The sequence below is a fragment of the Meleagris gallopavo genome, chromosome 5 (assembly GCF_905368555.1).
Source record: "Meleagris gallopavo chromosome 5, MGAL_WU_HG_1.1, whole genome shotgun sequence".
Lineage (NCBI taxonomy): Eukaryota > Metazoa > Chordata > Aves > Galliformes > Phasianidae > Meleagris > Meleagris gallopavo.
This window is the reverse complement of record NC_139408.1, coordinates 18,254,166-18,272,578: the sequence shown is the minus strand read 5'-3', so window position 1 is coordinate 18,272,578 and position 18,413 is coordinate 18,254,166. Positions and strand designations below refer to the sequence as shown.

Here is an 18,413-nt window from a genome sequence, read left to right as displayed (position 1 = left end):
AACAAACACCAACAAGATTATTTAAACATAAGTAAGGTTCAAGTTCAAAATAGGTACATAGAAGTATATACTGTAATGTTTAAAAAAAAAAAAAAAAAGCCTTTTGATCTAATGAGCTTAGCTCCTGTTCCAAACTGGGAAGGGAGGGGCTCGGTAGGGTGGGCATGAGTCCAGCAGACAGTTCCTTTTTTTTTTTTTTTTCATTGGTGTTAATTTAAAGGAAGCATATAAAAAATAATAACCCAAACACCTTACCTCATTTAGCTGCAGATTCTGGAGTGGAAATCCTTAACTGAGGCAATGGAAAGACAGTCTGAAGAACGGTAGGTTGGCTAAACACAGGTACTAGGTTATCTCTTCTAAAGACTCCCAGGAGTGAAGATAAATGGATGTGATATTAATTTTAAAACATTTTGCTGAACACTCAGGCAACCAATGGGGGAATTCCTTAGGTCACTTCCTGTTCATTTGATTGGGTCTGCAACGACAACAACCTAGACGAGGTTGGGAGCATTTGCATAAGGCCAGCTCAGTCCTCAGTATTCAAAGAGAACAGGTCTAACCAGGTTACACGTGTGGCTCCAGAACAAAAGAGAAACCTGGTAATGGATGAGGGATTGATTTCTTTGTAGTTGTTTTTTTAAGACCATCCCTTTTTTTTTTTTTTTTTTTTTTTTAATGGAGGTTATTTCAGGTAGATAGGGAGATTATAATTAGAATGAGGAGAAGTGAAAAGCAGGAATGTCCTAACTTCAAATTAGGCTGGAAATAACATTAGAAGATGCACAGTAGAAAAAAGCCTTGCGCTGCCTGTTAGGTGGATTGGACAAGCCAATATAATGGACTTGATTCTTTTTTTTCATACTTTGAGCTTCCTGTGAAATGAATGAGTCTCCATAAGGGGGAGTCTCTTGTTCTTCCAGCTTCTCTGGGTATGTGAGAGGGGAAAGAAAAAAGGAAAAGTTACAAACAAAATCTTTAGTTTATGTGTAAATACGGACGAGTATAAAAAGAGAGCTAAACAAAGATCAGCAAGGGAAAAAAATCTGCAGGTAAGCATCTGGTTTTACACTTATCTGCTTTAAGCTTCCTGATTTTTAGGATTCTGACCAGCAAGGGAGAGCTAAAACTTTCCTTAAGGCACTCCACAGACCATAGGAGTCAGGCAAAATCTTTTTCTTTGCTCCTCCAAGCCACAGGGAGGGCATTAGATTAGAGCCTTTCACTAATCCAGTCCTGAGTTCAACTCTTGGCTGAGATGAAAAGCACAGAAAGGCTGTTTCCTCATGGAAAACTTGGTCTCAACAGACAGTTCAGAGCATCTGGCCTTGATCATGTGCAAGTTACTTCTCCAGCTTGCAATGAGCAACCTGAGCGAGAAATGAGGTACCTAAAGTATGAATCCTCACCTATCATAATTTACTGACTTAGGAAAGTTTCAAGGTTTTGTTAATTTGTATACATAAGACAATAATAGCTGAATATTTTTATTCCATGATTTTTCAGTGGTCTATATGAAATGAATTTTCCAGCCACCTTTCACTTTTGGTTCCAGAGCCCTGGAATCTCCCTCTGAACAGACACCAACAAGCACTCTCGATGCTAGATCTAGCAGGGGATGAATCGTCCTTCAACATTCAGAGACACTATTAATTATTTATTAGGACCATTGTCAGTGTAGAGGAAACATTTCAGACACATTACTTATTCTGAACCTGATTTCAAGATTAATCTCACTCTTGAGGAATGTCACCTTTGTTCCTATCATCCACACCAAAGATATTAAAACCTAAGTTGGATTTATTCACACTGATAAGGTGTGCCTGAATATGAGTGATGTGTGAGAAGATCCCATTGCTTTTCACCCAAGGTAAAGTCAAGTTTCAAGGCTGCTCATCTTGATTCTCACTTATCAAGGAAAGTTGACCCTGAGGAAAAAGGCAGCTGTAAACTTCCATCTTGGAGAGCACTACCATCTTGAAATTACAACACCAAGGGATAAGGATATCAATGAAAACAGCTAGGCAACTGTTCAGAGACTTCACAAGTAAGTCAAGTATCTGTGAGGTTTCTCTAAGAATTCATGTCACCAAGTCTAAGTATTTGCATACCAGTTCATCTCCTGGGTGAGCGTTCATACTAAAGCTTTCATCATTAAAATAATGTCTTATCATCCTATCAGCATGAGTGATCAATCCAGAGCAGGAAAACAGGAAAAAGTTAAGAAGTAAGCAAAGAATAAGAAAGCAATAAAGAACATTTCCCTTCCCTGGAAAGACATCTTTAACAAGGAACCCACCACATCTTACACCGCCCCATTGAGTAAATGCGGAAGATGAATGTCTCACCATGTGCTGCAGCAGCATCACAGGAAGATATGACCACAGGATCTCAACATAACTACAGACTTTTCCCTCTCTCAGTAAGGGCTCAAGCAAAAATGGCAGAACTTTGATTCAAATACGGTACTTAGACTGGTATGTCACTTTCTGTTTGTGTGGCTGCAAGCCTTTTCTGTCTCAGCTCCCAAGGGCAGAGACAGCTCTGGTTGCTAAGGCCCAGAATACTTCCAGACAGACAAAAAAAAGCACATTGTACCAACAGGTCTGGGCAAGGTGAGGCTAACTTGGCCGGCATACCAGCATGCATTATTTAAGTAGTGTTCTATTTTCAAAGGCAGGGTGCCACATAGGGTGGTGGCTTCTTAAATTTACTGCCCTACCAGGCCAGCTATGCTGCCCCCATGCTCCTGATTATGCTTATTGACACTTACATGTGGTTCAGCACAGAGAGTATTACAGGTGGCTTTTGGAGACAGGCAGACTTTTCCCTCTTCATATTCTTCTGCAGCAGTAGAACCACAAAATTAGCATGATTTTGGTCCCCACACAATTCTAGGTGGCAGAGGAAACATGAAAACCTCTCTAATTAGGAGCTACGAGGCCACGTTCACAGGATGGTTGTAGTGTCAGTACAGATTCTCAGAATTAATTTAATTGCAACCATCAAGCATGGAGGAAATTATCTAAATCAGTCTAGATTCTTAAATAGGTGTCTGACACCTGATGAAAACAGAGAACAAATGTGTGATAATTTCTACTTTTCCAATGATATTATTCTATGCTTCATTTGTTAAATTTCAGTAGAATATCAAAAGGAAAGCATAAGAAGCTGATAGGTAGGTTAGTCATGCCCAGCAATCAGAATTGAGTGTACAATGTGTCTTCAGTCTTCTACAGCAAAATCAGAAGTGATTCATAAAATTTGCTGTAAAATAATACAATTTCTGTAAGAACTTCAGAAAAACCACAAGGAGAAGAACAGAAGCTATTTCCAAACAGATTTGATGTTATAGGCAAGCACCATCTATTAGTATAGTTGCTCACTACTTAGGCTTGCAAGACAATTTTTTCTTTACAGGTTTCTGAATTCTCTCCCTTAGCTGTTTAGATAAATTGAAATTTCCCATCACGTGAGCTATATTTGGATACTTTTCATCCTTAATAGTGTATATATATCTCCAGGAAATTAAAAAAAAAGAGATAATACTTTTCTTTATATTAATAGTTAAAACTACTCCTGCCTTTTTCTTTGGAAAGCTCAGGAACCTGAAGCAAACGGATCACAACTGACCACTGAGTTAAAGACATGCTATTTACCACTTTCAGTAAGATCCATCCACATTTGGAGAGTTTAAAGCTTGTCATCAAATCAGAACCCACGTAATGGACTCCACATTGAGGAGCTACATACCCTGCAGCTTCCTTGCGCGCTAAGTGTGCTCCATTTCCCATGTTCACAGCTAACAGAGGCTATTCCTGTTCACATCCACCCTTCTGAAAAGACAAATTTTCCAGTGAGTCCCCTGTTTGGCCCAACAGCAACACTCAGTTCATCAGGCAGAGGTCTGAGTTGGGCTGTAGATCCTGGATTTAACTCACAGTGATGAAACAACAGCCCTTTCACTTCACATTTAAAATAAATAATGCAGAATGCATACCGAAGAAACAGAAGCAGAAGGACTTATTAACATTGTGACAAGTTGTATTTGTGTGGCAGTACTGTACTTAATGCAGAGACAAAATGGTACTCATTTGAAGCCAAGCTAACCAACATTATGTATTCAGGGAGTGGCCCTCAGCTGTATTTGCTGCACATGAATCAAAGTTGCTCTGAAAACTTGTATTCATTTCCTCATGAGTTTTCTTATAGTGTTAATCCTCATGGTATTTGAGGTATTATAGTAATACATTTATTCGTAATATAAATAAACATTTAATGCATGTACAGCAGTGTATTACATTATGTTAATGCATTAGCACTAATACTACAGTATTAGCACCAAAACACTTATTTATCTTTATGCTGCCCTAGTGAAGTAAGAACATAATAATTTTTATCCTTATTTAATGGGGAATTCTAAAAAGATCAAGGTAAAGGTGTTTAATAATTCAAGGTATCCATTCTGACATGCCTAAGAATGTGTATTTAGAGTGCTTTCTCCCATTCGCTTCTGTATCAGATTTTGGTGCTCAGCAGTTTTATAGATCAGATCGTCTTTCTCCCAGGAAAGGAGAACTTTTTCTGCATATGAACAAACAGTGACATCAGTCTAGAAAACAGCTTAAGCATTTTGTCTGAATTTTTGCAAATATATTCAATCTAAAGCAAAACTCCTTACAGCTCTGTTGGTCACCATTTGGATAAATTATAAGTTAAGGTAGTAACAGCGAGGAGCTAAGCAATGGCCTCAGAGTATCAGCTTTGCATGATTCTAGGAAGGTTCAGTCTCTAAACCTACACAGCTACATGCAATAATATTTCTTCAGCTTCCTCACAATCCCCCATCTGTCAGACCAACAACATTCTGTAAACTGGAACTGATGAACTAGAAATAGCTGAGTAACAAAGCTCTTTGGTTTTCCCACTCATGATGGGAAGTTCTCCAAAACCAAGTATGCCTTGGAAGGGGTGCTGTATGCTCCAATGAAAAAAGTGATAAAGTGAACCCCCTCAAGTTCCTCCCAGCAAAGCCAACTGCCAGCCAGAGGTACCACCTAAGCACTGTTTTTCCTCCTGCTGGTACAGAGCCTGTCTCGATTCCTTAGTCTCCTTTTCACAGAGGAGAACTGAGGGAGAGACATTTTCTCAGAAAAATCCACAGTGGTTTCTCTTATTGTGCTAGTCCAAAGGTGAAAACAAGTCTGAGTCCAACATCTGTCACTGTTATCTGTTACTTAAACACTTTACAGGAAAAACATGCAAGAATCTTTGCAAGAATCACTGCAATTCTGCCCATGGTCTGCGAGAAATATGCAGGAATAAAAACCATAGAAACCTGAGCTGAGGATAGAGTAGAAACCAAATAAAACTACAAATAACATGTTAAGCTTTCCATGGAAAAGATAAGAGTAGCAAAGGGCTAAAATAAACCAGCAGGGCAAACAGAATACCTTAATCAAACACTGAAAGAAAAATGTTAATCCTAGAAAGAATATGAGCTTATTATTAATTATCTATTTGTTTCATTCTCCCCATGTACAGGTCAGACCAACTCAGTGTAACAGCACAGTGGCATCCAGCCACTCCTTTGTGCAACAGCTTCCATTGTTGCTCACGCTGGTGGGAATAAACAGGTATGAGAAATGGGGAAAGAGAGATTTGAAATAATAAATAATGACAGTGGCAAATAAAAATGTGTTCTACTGAGAAGATTGTTCAATTCAGTGCAGCATCTGATTTGTTTTATTTTTCACTTGGGGAAAAAAAAAAAAAAATTGTAAGCAGCCACTAGGATTAACTGCCAAGAAACCATTTACAAGACCTAAAAGCTGTGTTTTTCATCCACGTGAACCCATGCAGTCCCATAAACTTCTGTGAGATTTTAACAATATATATCCAACAGCATTTGTGAACATAGCTTTGTGCACTGCCTGTTCAGGAGCCAAAAATCATCTCTTTAACTTTCTGTTACATGAAGTCTCCTTTTCAGTGGTGCTTCTTTCTGTTGGAAATGATGGATGTATATAATCATTTATGTATATCAGAGGGCTATATGCATCAAAGGGGATGAGAAATTGTTGATTGAGTGTTTTGTCATTAAGAATTTCTAAGCCCAAATGGGGATTATTATGAGCCTAGACTATGGAATGCTTTCTCAGAGAAAAGGCATCACAACTTTGTGCAATAGCAGACATTAAGAAACAGGCACTGCAAAATGACCTAATTGGTCTTTTCTACCTGTTGCGGTTTCAATCTCTTAGCAAATACTTTGATGCTGCTGGGACCAAAACAAATCATGCTTTTGATTTTAATAACATAAAACTATCTTTCCATGATTGCAAGCACAAAGATAAAGAAAAGAGTACAAATATAGCAAGATAAACTTTTAGCTGGGCACAGATACTTTTCCTTGTCCATTCACAGCCTGCAACCTGGTAAAACCAGGGGCCAGAAGAGGCAAAGCCATTTGTATGTACCTCACTCCCCAAATCTGGTGAATATGGAAGTATGTTTGCACTAGGACCCACTGGTAACTCTGTAGTCAGAGCCATTGATTTCTCAGACATTGGATCTGAAGCACAATTAGAGAGCTCAGAAAGAGATCTTGCATCACAGACACCTTGTTTTTGAAGTACAGAGAAGAAAAAGTAGGGATAAGCAGTGTAGGATGGCTGGACAGAGTTCAAATTCATTCCTGTGCATAGGCCCTCATCAATGACTCTACATCACAGTATTTGAGGTTGGCATTTCGTATACAGTACATAATGTCAAGCCTCTTAGGAAATCTACTTATGATAAGTGAATCACACCTGTATCATTTCAATTCTAATTCAATTCTTTTTTGAGTGAAACTTTTCCTAATTTAAAGAAGCTGGATTTCATAAGGAGCGCTCTTTGTAAACCCTCAAAGGGTACATAGGGTTTGAATATTCCCAACATGAAAAGCTGTTCAGAAGAGAGAATTTGATCTGAAATAATCTCCAGCAGAGACCTAAAAGTAGCACATGCCATTTCTTTATGCTCTGAAAAAGCAGATTAAAAAGTAAGCACAACAGGCCACTAAAGGAGCAGTTATATATCATAAGGACAGACAAAGGAGTCTACAAAATAGGAATGAAAAGTGATAGCAGCAACACCTACTTGAACGTTTAAGTTGTTCATACCATAATCAGCTATTTTTCAAGGTGGCCAACCTTATAAGCTGCATGTAGTGATAAAATGAAAAAGAGACGAAGAATCAAGGACATCCCTAGACACAAAACCCATGCACACAGAGCAAAAACAGTTCAAGGACTGACAGCAAAACACAGGCCCCAGCAGAATAGAGAGCAGACTGTCTGGGATGCCAGGTGTCTGACTGTGAGACTATGGATTTGATTAGTTATGAGGAATTTATGGCACTAGTGCTGCTCCCTTGGGTTGCTCAACTAGGAATACGCCCAACAGAGACCCATGGCAGCATGAATATGTGGGTGACCAAGCTTCTCACACTTCATGACATTGAAGAGTAATAATATTCTGTATAAGTGCATTTTCATGAATGCTTGCATGCATGTGGGTGAGCATTACATGACTGAATGACTGAGGAGGGGATAAAGTAACAAACTCATTATGTATATGTCTGTCCTGGTGCATAAATGTGAGCTGAATGCATACAGATTGGTACATTCATCTATTTGAGAAGAGGTATTAGAGGCCTCCAAGATTTCAGCCTTCACAGACAGGGAGTGAATACGTTTGCCATAAGGCAAGGCTGGAATAGCTGAACAGTAGCGAATGAAGGGATTTAAGACCTGCATAGTTACAAAGGACATTAAAAGTCCAAGTCATTGTTGTTCAGGTTGGCCTTAAGAATTGTACCTGGACAGATCTTTTGGGGACATCTCAAACCAGGCAGCTACCTGCAAGACAGCATGACATGTGCACAGTTCATAGGCTATCCTCCAGTCGTGCAGTCATGACAAGATTTCCTTTGCCAGCATCGATGGGGGAAGTGAGGGTTAACCCTTGGACACAGCTACAGCAGGCAAACCTTTCCAAACCAGTTTATCCCAACTCCAGTATCTACACAATGCTCAGTGCCCGTGAGATGCAAATATCTGGTTTATGATTAACTGTGTTAAAATTCCATGGAACTGCAAGTACTTTTATTTGTTTGTATAATGAAATTAAAACAGTGCACCCTTTCCTTACTAAACTTCAACTTTGCTAGCAGTTAAAAAGAAATATGAAACTTTCCATAGATATACGTGCTATTTCCCGGTGTGCCCCAAGTTCAGCCTTTGTCCTTAGAGTTCTGCTGCATTAATCTTTGAAATGGGCTGCCCATGTCTGAAAGCTATAGTATAACCCAGACACTTTTCGCTCTATGACTATCTCACTTTTCTAATGTGCCAGATCTTTTTGCTTAGATCTGGCAAATCATTTTGACATATAGCATGATGTCAGCTAAAAGTACACATACATTCTTTTTAGCTGAAGAAAGGCCCATTTTATTCAGGTATGTAGCTGTTTGGCCAGCAAGCACTGAAGAGCTGCATTGCCTTTTACCAACGAGGCTGATGGATCCTGGAAAATGACCATGTGAACAGAATCACAGGTAGTGCAGTGAGGCACACTGGCATGAAGCTGGCACTTCATCATCCCTGTACACGGTTACCGCATTACATTGCATTACTCAGAATTAATTACTAGATTTATTTAAAAAGAAAAACCTTCTCCCAAGTTTCTCCCATGCCCTTTCTGAAATGGCTTTTAGCAGCTGGCATGGTGCATCTGTGGGAGGAAAGAATGAGAAAAATTGGAGTGACTTTAGTAGGACTCATTCTCATTCTGTGGCTTGCAAACTAGACTCAGTGACCCACAGCAACACTGCCCTGAATTTCAAAGGAGTGAGTCCCTCCTTGAGCTGCTCCCTTTTCTTCTAGTAAGCTAGCAAAAGCCTTGGAGCTGGAGTTGTGTTCTTCAGGAATCTCCACCACTGGTCTCATGGCCTGTGGCCAATCCTTCTACTGACATGCAGTTTCAACAGGAAAACTCTACAGTCAATTTTGTACGAAAATAAATCTATGTAAGTGCGAGGACATATTAATAGGCAGATGGAATCACACTAGTACTGGGAGCAGATCCTCCAAAAAGAGCGAACTGGTTGATTTAGAGGCAGGTGGCCTCACCATACATTTACACATGTACACACATCACAGAAATGCCTCAAGAACGTACCTGAGAGAAACACCTATGAAGCAGTCATATCCAGAAGAAAAAAATTGACCTGGTCTTTATGGGGATTCCTGTATTAGGAGATTACACTGTTGCAACTAAAATGAATTGGCTGTTCATTAGTACCAACTACATCGCTTAGCTATTGGTCTTGATCTATTCAGAATGGTCACTGGCACAATGTGCTTACTTCTGAACACTTTTGAATATGGACAAAAAGTGCACAACAAGCCTGTTCTTGGATCATAACACAGCTAGCATGGGAAATTTTGTTAACATGCTCCAAATTTACAAAAAGAGGAAAAAGAAAGAAGATGAGGAGAGAGGAGAGAAAAATGGGAAAATACTGGATTTTTCAACTTACAGACTGTATAAGAAGTGGTCATTTTCTGTATTTCTTTTCTACCATTGTACATTTGGGTGTATTTATTTCATACAATAATTCAAGCTGGAAGGGACCTGAGGAAGTCCTGCTCCAACCTCCTGCTGAAAACAGTGTCAGCTAAGAGATCAGACCACACTGATACAGGTTCTAGGGTTCTGTTTAACCATCTAAATCAGTTCCTTGATCAATCAGGTATATTTCATGAATTGAAACCACTATGCAAGTTGTAGTGTCAAACATTCATAAAGGTAGTTCTTGTACCACTTCCTTTGTGAGAGTATTCAGTCATTTATTATAATCTGGAAATAAGTTTATTTCAGTCATTTAACTCAGTTTTGCCCTATTCATGTTCATCCAAGTGCTCCAGATATAACCTGCCATATTCTTTTTGCAACACTACTTGGAGTTACTTTCATCTTCAAACTATATATCACATCCATTCCCACATCTCTAATAATGCTAAACTGAGACATCTTGAAATGCAGTGTCTAGAAGAGTGCAAGTTCAAAGAAAGCAGCAACCTATTCCTATGCAATTGTGAATAGGAAAAAATAACAGAAGTGCATCCTCCTGAAAACAACAGTTAATGAACTGCTAAATATCACCTTTACCATTTTTTTCCATATAACAGATTTGCATAGAACCAGCTCTGTTCCCAGCATCAGCATTCATCACTGAAAGATGCAAAAAAAAAAAAAAAAAAAAAGCAGTACCGGAACTTTCAGGCACCTCAGCAGAATTGCCATCCCAAGCATTCGTCATCTTAAGACAAAAACATGACCGTAACGTGAGTTTCTAACTGTACTTCCAGGACTATTTTGGAACATAATTCTTCAAGAAATGTATTTTGTTTACAAAAACAAAAGCTGTGGGATGTATGCCTTAGTGTCATAACATAACATTTTTGGTCTGCAAGTTCCAAGTCAGGAATTTAATTCTCCTAGTTGATACTGAATTATTATTATTACAAATAGAATGAAAAAGATGAAGAAAAGGAGGGAGAAAGAGAGGATAAGAGTCTAGCAGTCATCTGTTAGGCCTCCTTTGATGACAATCTTGTTTTGAGATGCAAGGTAAAAAACCACAGTGTACATATAAAACAAAATACACTTTAAAAACATAATCCAGAATGGATTTAGTTTAGATATGCAAATGAATATAAATACGTATGTATTATATACATATTATTTTGACTAAAATAATCTAAATAGAAGTGACTATTTGCAGCATTTAGAAATGAACCAAAACTACACCACATTCTTTTGTTGAGATACTACAGCCAATAGGAAGCTTCCAACTGATGCAAAGTTTTGCAAAAGGAAATTATTTGCTGTGTGCTTCTGAGAGATCTCTAACACCTATGCTGTCAGACCTCAGAGTTCAACTTCACTGCTTTTTCAGATGTCCTCTTAACACAGAATCTTATCTTATTCACACATGGGTTTCACATCCTGACTGCATGGCAGCAGAGGAAGAAGAACACTGTGCAGTACTACTCTCACGATATACAGGTCAGCTGTATGATTGGCTGAACCTTAAGATCTGTCCTTTCCTATTTGAAATCAGCTCCTGCTAACTTCAGTGGTGTCTCTGTAAATAGCTGCATCACTTCATATTTTCAAATTGTTTCAACTGAAAATTTTATAAAGCAGATGAGTCCCTCGGACGGAGCTGTGCAAATAACAAATCTCTTACAGGGACGGACAATAAATCATGACTCTGGTGACTCACTGCCTGTATAGAGGATGGAAAATGAAAGGGTAAGTCCTTGAATAAGAACTGACTGAGATCTGAGTGAGACCAGTTACTGAGATAATTAGCCGATGGATGCGAGATGAAAGCCAAGGTCTTTTCATTTATACATTAATTAACCAGAAGATCAAAGACCTTGGCTAGGCCTATAACCACGACTGCAACGTTGGCTTGCTATGCAATAATGAACTCATTATTACCTGCTTTCATAAATTACCTGTGGTAGACTATTTTATTTTTAATACTGTACATAAAGCATAAAAACAACTACAATGTTATTTTTGAATATTTTAATTGCTAAGCATGCACTTTTGTGTAATGAGAGCATTCATCCCTTCACCTGATCACTGTTACCAGCTCAGTTCTCCCTTCTGTCAGGAAATTTCCTAACAGGTGACAAGTCTCTCTATTTCATGGAAAAAAGGAGTGACCAGAACACCAATGTGGACTTGAAGTGGGATGCATCAGTCAAAAAAAAAAAGAAAAAAAAAATTCTGAATATCTGTTTCAGAGGGAGGAAAACAGATCAGTGTGCTACAATTTCACAGGACCGAGAAAAATAAATATTCTAATACTTCATGCTATCATTTTATGCCAGTATACTTCTGTCATCATATCAGGGAAAAGTATGCATGGACCCATGATTGCAGAGCTGATGTTTAGCTTGCATGATTGTATGTGGTTGATTTTAGGGAAAATTTCTCTTTCCAACAGTCTTTCTGACAGAGTGTAGGTAGGTTGTATGACAGCTATGTTTCAGGTCCAGACCTGTAAAACACTGTCATTTCTGAGAGTCTACAAACGTCTACAGTCTGTATTTGAGAAAAGCTTATAAATACGCATCCGATAGAAACTTTCAGATAAAACCCCAGTGAATTAAGAAGAAAGTTGTGAATCAACATGAAGACACGATGTGAAGAAAAGCTTTGTTGCAAATGGGCAAGTTGTGATGAGGGCATGTTAGTATATGCCTTCTTTTAAAGGGCATAGAAAAGAAAGGTATTTTATCTGTAGGCAAAGTTTCTGATGCAAGGAAGATATAATCACATTAATTTATGATCTGCTTAGAAGACCTCACACTACTGGTGAGAAGTTTAAGTAGAAGAGATTGAGCCATCTGTTGCTACAGCAACATAAAGCAATTACTCATTGCTCTGGGACATAGGGTAAACCTGACATCGATTTTTGTTCTCTCCTCTAAATTCTTTACTTAATAATTTACCTTCAAGAGGGTGACATACTGATTCAGAGCTCAGATGGAAATAAGGGTTGGTGAGGTCCCCACATTGAACCATTTATAAATAAATTCTTTTCACTTGGACATTACCCACAAGCTAACATTTTTCCCACTGCTTCATTATTTTGAACTGGTCTACAAACTTTAGTCAACCCCCACATTTCTCACCAAGTATTCACCAAAGCTTTTGATTCCAGCACAACTATTCATAATGCCTTATTCATCCTGTGACCTCAGTAACATGTTATGGTTGTTTTTCTCCGTAACTGGATGACTTGAAAACCCACAAAGATCTCTCAAGATGGCTGCAGGAACACTTCCACTGAAAGTACTTGTGCATGTCAGAGCTTGTCATTGCAGAGGTGCAGTTGGATGGATGTTTATGGCTTGTCCCTATTTCACAAACACTATAGTAAACAAAATGTCAAGCCAAACACAAAGACTAGCAAGCACAATCCAGGGGTGTTATTAAAAAATACATTCCCAAAGCCCTTTGAATCACTCTTCCAGGTTCCCTTGAGAAAGGCACAGAGAGAAACTCATCACTGTTTCACTAATATTCAGGACCTGTACGGTACAGTTTTATTGGCTCTTCTTATGCCCTAGAGAGAAAAAGGGATGTGGCCGAAAGACCTTCAGTTAGATGCACTTCCCCAGGAAACATTCACAGCCTCTGAGAAGGGTGCATCATCCACAGCAGTCTCAGCAGGTGCCGAGGGGCAGTGTCACTGCCAGCACCAAGTTCTCCTCTGCCCTTGAAAACCTTTCCTTGGGAATTCACTGGTGGATGAAACCTTGCATTATTTTGGGGAATTAAACTGAGTGTTTACTGTAGTGTTCAGGGTGGAGAAAAGGGAGAAAAAAAGTGAAGGGGAAAAGGGGGGGGGGAGGGAAGACTCCTCTAATACCCAGTATCCAGATCTGAATGCAGAGGGCATGTGCCAACAACTTCGAGACCGGCAGACAGCAATACCCCAGTGACCAATACTGCTCTGATAGAACTGTGCTGGGAGCAGTGCCCATCTAAGCCATGCAACCGGCGGCTGTCTGGAAGCTTTGTTCTTGTTTTGTCACTTTGGCTCTGATAAAGTGAGTCACAGCAGTCCCTGGGTAACCTCTGGGAGACAGTTTGCTCCTTGCTCCAAGGGCCCTGCCTCACCTCACCTGCGCTCTAGCTTTTGTAGCTGAGATGGAAGTAAGACATCAGATCAACCTGCCACTCCCTTTGCCACTGCAAAGCTATCTTCATTGTATTAAGTGAGCAGTAACTTTTGGCCCATTAACTATCACTGGGCTATTGCTGAAACTCAGAAGTCCAAAACAAGTGCAGAAGGCCTAGCCAGGTCTCTACCCCTCCCCTGCCCCAGTTAGCTGGTGCAGGGAGTAGGCAGGTTCTCTGTATCCCTCCCAAAACTTAATGTTATCTTTGCTGTTAGCTGACCACGCCTGAGATCAATAACAAGAAAGCTATTCCTTTCTTAGGTCTCAAAAGAAACTGTCATAGCAGCTTGCTGTTATTTTGTGTGCTAGCCTATCTGGATCCACCTGCAGTTAAGATGTCTAAGGAAAGCAGAGAATCACAGAATCATAGGGATTTGGAAGGGACCACTGGACACCACCAAGTCCAACTCCCAGCTAAAGCAGGTTCCCTACAGTAGGTCACAGAGGAAAGTGTCCAGGCAGGTTTTGAATATCTCCAGGGAAGGAGACTCTACAGCCTTTCAGGGCAACCTGTTCCAGTGCTCTGCCAGCCGCACAGTAAAAAGGTTTCTCACATTCAGATGGAACTTTCTGTGTTCTAGTTTGTGCCTATTACCCTAGGCTCATCACCGGGCAGCACAGTTTCAAACTGTTAGCCTCTCTTGACAAAAGAAATCTTTGCTGGATTAATTCTCCTGCACTCATAATTTATTGGCAATCTGCATTTCTGCATCATGAGTAAGCATTTCCCACAGCCCCACTGTCTCATCCTCATCAGAATTCTGTTTCCAAATCAATTTTCACACTCCTGAGTACTGTTGGGTCACCTCCCAGAAATCATTCCCAGTGTGGGTTGAGCCAAGCAGCTCTGAATGGGAGAGAATGAAGCAATTTAGCCACAAGTACTCTGAAGTCTTTCCTCTTAGCTAGTGGATCAAATGAATGCTTAAATCCTTCCAATAATTTTCCTTCATTTATAAAGGCATGCTATTTGCAAGGTAGCTGGAGAGAAGCTAATGAGAAGTCCATTCCAACAGCTTAGTTCTAATAGAAAGACAAACTTTCTATTAGAGAATACCTACCTCTATTAGAGGTAGGAGAATACCAAACTGAAATTGTCTTTTCAATCCATACTAACAGGCCGATCTTGAGCCACTTAAATTTCTGTCATTAATCCTTCAAGAATCCTCGATACAAAGATGCAATGGCTCTACTGGTATAATAAGAGCTATGGGAATACATATTTTTTTTTTTTTTTTTTTTTTCCCTAAAGAGTAGATTTGTAATTAAAATTATAGCACCCAGGCATTTGAATAGTAGTATCTCAGAACATATAACATGAACTGATACATCTCTAAAGCTTCACGGGATATTAAGAACAGGATAGCTTTCAAGATCCATGCAACTGTCTGCCATTCCTGCACAATCTGTGGAGAAGCTGCTTATAGAACTTAATGGCTTATCAAGGAAGAAAAGAAACAGAAAAAAAAACCCTGTAACTAAACCAAATTTCCACAGTGTTGTATAAATAATAAAAATGAGAAAATATAGGATTTGGTTACATATCTTACAGTTGTTATAGTCATTTAGTCTCATGTTTTTCTTTCCCCTTCTGATTTTTAGTGTTGTTACAGAATGCCAAAGTTGCACTATAAAGTTGCACTCTAAATCCCAGGCATACCTATTGAACATTGCCACTGACTCACTGCCTGCCTTGGGCAAGTGCTTGTTTTGCTTCATGAAGAGGTGAACAGAGGAATGACAATTCTCAGCCTCATGAAGTACTTTAAGAACTTCCAACAAAAAAAAACCTAACTCTACTGCTACAATCTCTTACCTGCTTCCCTCCCAGCTTGGTCGTGCTAGCAAAGCAAAGCACGTGAGTCCTTTAGGAAAGAGGCTCTCCCTGCCCACCATCTATTTAAATAAAATGTTTGAGCCCACACCCATCTCTTCCTGACACTGAGTTAATCATTGAGCCACTTAGCAGGTGCATCTCCTTAACACCCCCAATAATACACTTTTGCAGGTGGCTGCAGGTAGGCTGAAGTCTGATAGCAGTTAAATACATACATGGAGAGGGAGAAAAAGAGGAAAAACCTCAGAGGAAAATATATTCTTTGTTATTTCGTAAGTTTTCTTAACACAAACTTGATGAAGAAGAAAGAGGCTGAGGACTATGGAGAGCAGTAGGGGATCTGTGGCTGGCTCTGTGGCCACACATTCTGGTGCCCTTGAGGCTTGTCAGGTGCCAGGGTCAGTCAGCTTCCTTGCAGATCTGACACTTTACTCTCAGATCAGTGTGACTCCATACATCTACTGTGATAGCACGTGTCATGCGATGCCGTTAACTTTTTATAGTTTTTATAGCTTTTTAGAGAGAGCAATATCTTTACAACTTCCTTTGCTGGCTGTTTTCCTGGTACTAGATGGAAACAGGAGCTGATAGAGCTCCCTGTCAGCTGCTCTGGGAAGCACAGGGCCAAGGCTGCGGGCAGCATGAGGTCAGTGCTTGCTCTCAGCAGATGGTGGAGCAGCCAGTGCCCACAGCACTGCTAAGTCCAGGGCAGCAAGTGCTTTGGAGATCACAGGAAGGCAGACACTGTAAAAATCAGATGGGTTTCCTGTGTGACTCAACCTTTGAGTTTAATTTGGTATGTCATCCACTTGTTTACAGCGATCTAGACCTAGTCTGGAGAAACCAATAAGTGATTTCCAAAGAGCTAACGCATTCCATCACAGGTCACAATCCCATGCTTGATTCATACATCGTGACCTCTAACAGTCGTGCAGGTGTGTGGAAACACACCTCATTTCTCAGTTTGCCTGTCTCAGGCAGTGCTGTAAAGGTGAACGCATACAGCAGTAAGAAAGGATTGGGAGATATTGACGCAACGTGATCAAACTCGGTTGCAATATCGCAGTTTCGCAATGAAGAATAAGGTTTTGAAGAAATTCCAGCCTCCAAATTTCCTGTAAGGCAGTCATGCACAGCTGCAGGTCGGACTGCAAAAGCAGAGCTAAAGTCACCAAGCACAGTGCATACAGGGAGACAGCAGTGGAGGAGAGACGGGCAAAGAAATGGAGAGGGGCAACCCGCCGAGGTATTAATTGATGGAGGTTGAACGAAAATCACCTCAGGACAAGGGGAAGAGCACCATCTGGTGGAGAACAAGCCCAAACTGAAAGCAGTGGTTCTGATCTTTACAGTAATCACTTAATTGCAAAGGATGAGGGAATACTGTAGTCTCCAAATCCAACTTTACACTCCCAAGTTATTCTTTACAGAATCGTATCTGTCTCACTTGGCATACACTATCCGTGCAACCCATCACATAAGGATCATGCTGATAAAAATGAGTCTGGGAAGCTCAGAACATAAGGACGATAATTTAGATTTAAATTCCCAGTCAGAATCAGGTCCATATGTGGCATGCCTCAAAAATAAATAGTTTTACTTTAATTTTAAAAAGTCCAAATTACCTGTTGCTGGTCTGTACCAGCCTGTACACATGCACTGTTTTCTTTCAGAAATGCATCTCTGAGGCTGCCTTCGTAAGTCTCAGTTTTAGCAGTCCTACCTTCCCTAGTCAGAGAATTCCTGTCTTCATTTGTTAAAGCAATGAATTTCTAGAAAAAGTCAGGAGTGTCTTTATTAGGAAAAAGACCAAGAGATCCATGCCTGACCATATCCATAGAACCTGTGGTGTTCTTAAAACAGCTGGTTTTGCCTCAAATTCATTTAAAGTTAGCTGATAGTTTCAAAATAGGAGAGGCATACATGCATTTTACACATGCACATGCATATTTCTTAGGAAGCAAGGCTGTGCATTAATCCATATGATTGCTTCTCCATGAATGAATCTCAGTCCAGCATTTGCAGAGTGCTTTTGCAGCAACATAACAGCAGAAATGGGGCAAGCATCTGAGCTTGTGTGTTATGCAGTTAATTCTTAATTCTAATGAATTACGTGCAACATTCAGTAGAATGAACCTTATGAATTACAGTTCAAGTCCAGGGTCAATTCCAATAATTGTCATTTGGAATTGAGAAATCTTTTATAATTTAAGAATACAGTACTGGGTCAACAGGCATCATTTAATGATTCTGTAGTAGGCAAGTTTCAGGGGACACCTGGAAAGAAACTCTCAAATCAGCAGCTGTGGGAATTACACAGGAAGTAGTCCATGCTGAGCCTTTTTTTTTTTTCCTCCTCTAAAATGGGGTTCCAGGTTCTTTTCCTCCATCTGATCTGAACAGTATCTCACTGCCTTGCACTAAGGGAGCATATAGGAGCATATAAGAAATCAAGCATAGAATCGTGTAATTTAGAGGGAAATTTAAGTTCGTGTAAAGTCATTTCTTCAATGCAATTTTATTTTTGCTTGCCTTGCTAATGAAATAAGATACAAGATTCAAGAGAGACCAGGAAATAGCTATGGATCCTGTAACCCTTGCAAACCAATTGGAAGGGGAGGATTAATACTGTTTTGGGAATAATCAGATGTCACTTCAAAAATGTATGGGCAAATACAGAGCTTATGATGTTTGTCTTTGATGAGATGACTGCTGCTGCTGCTACCCCCTGTTGAATGTGATAATAAATGTTAAGGATA

The 18,413-nt window shown here is 39.8% G+C and overlaps 1 protein-coding gene and 1 long non-coding RNA gene across 4 annotated transcripts in view; one reads left to right on the top strand and one right to left on the bottom strand.

The window, feature by feature from the left end:
* Window positions 1–15,730, bottom strand: part of EHF (ETS homologous factor) — a 49,358-nt gene extending 33,628 nt beyond the window's left edge. Inside the window, exon 1 of one of the 3 annotated variants that reach the window (XM_010711229.4) lies at window positions 15,634–15,730. Coding sequence is in view for 1 of the 3 variants with exons in the window: in XM_085224542.1 (XP_085080668.1) it covers window positions 2,349–2,366 (18 nt within the window). In the remaining 2 variants the exon portion in view is untranslated. Of the gene's footprint in view, window positions 1–255; window positions 423–2,348; window positions 2,518–15,633 lie in introns of those variants that run through there. The other 2 variants (XM_085224542.1, XM_085224543.1) reach the window with 2 other exon arrangements.
* LOC146544268 (uncharacterized) lies at window positions 1,309–12,128 on the top strand. The gene is made up of 3 exons (XR_014883472.1): window positions 1,309–5,636; window positions 11,305–11,367; window positions 11,738–12,128. It is a non-coding gene; the product is annotated as an uncharacterized LOC146544268 (long non-coding RNA).
* Window positions 15,731–18,413: the final 2,683 nt, after the last annotated feature.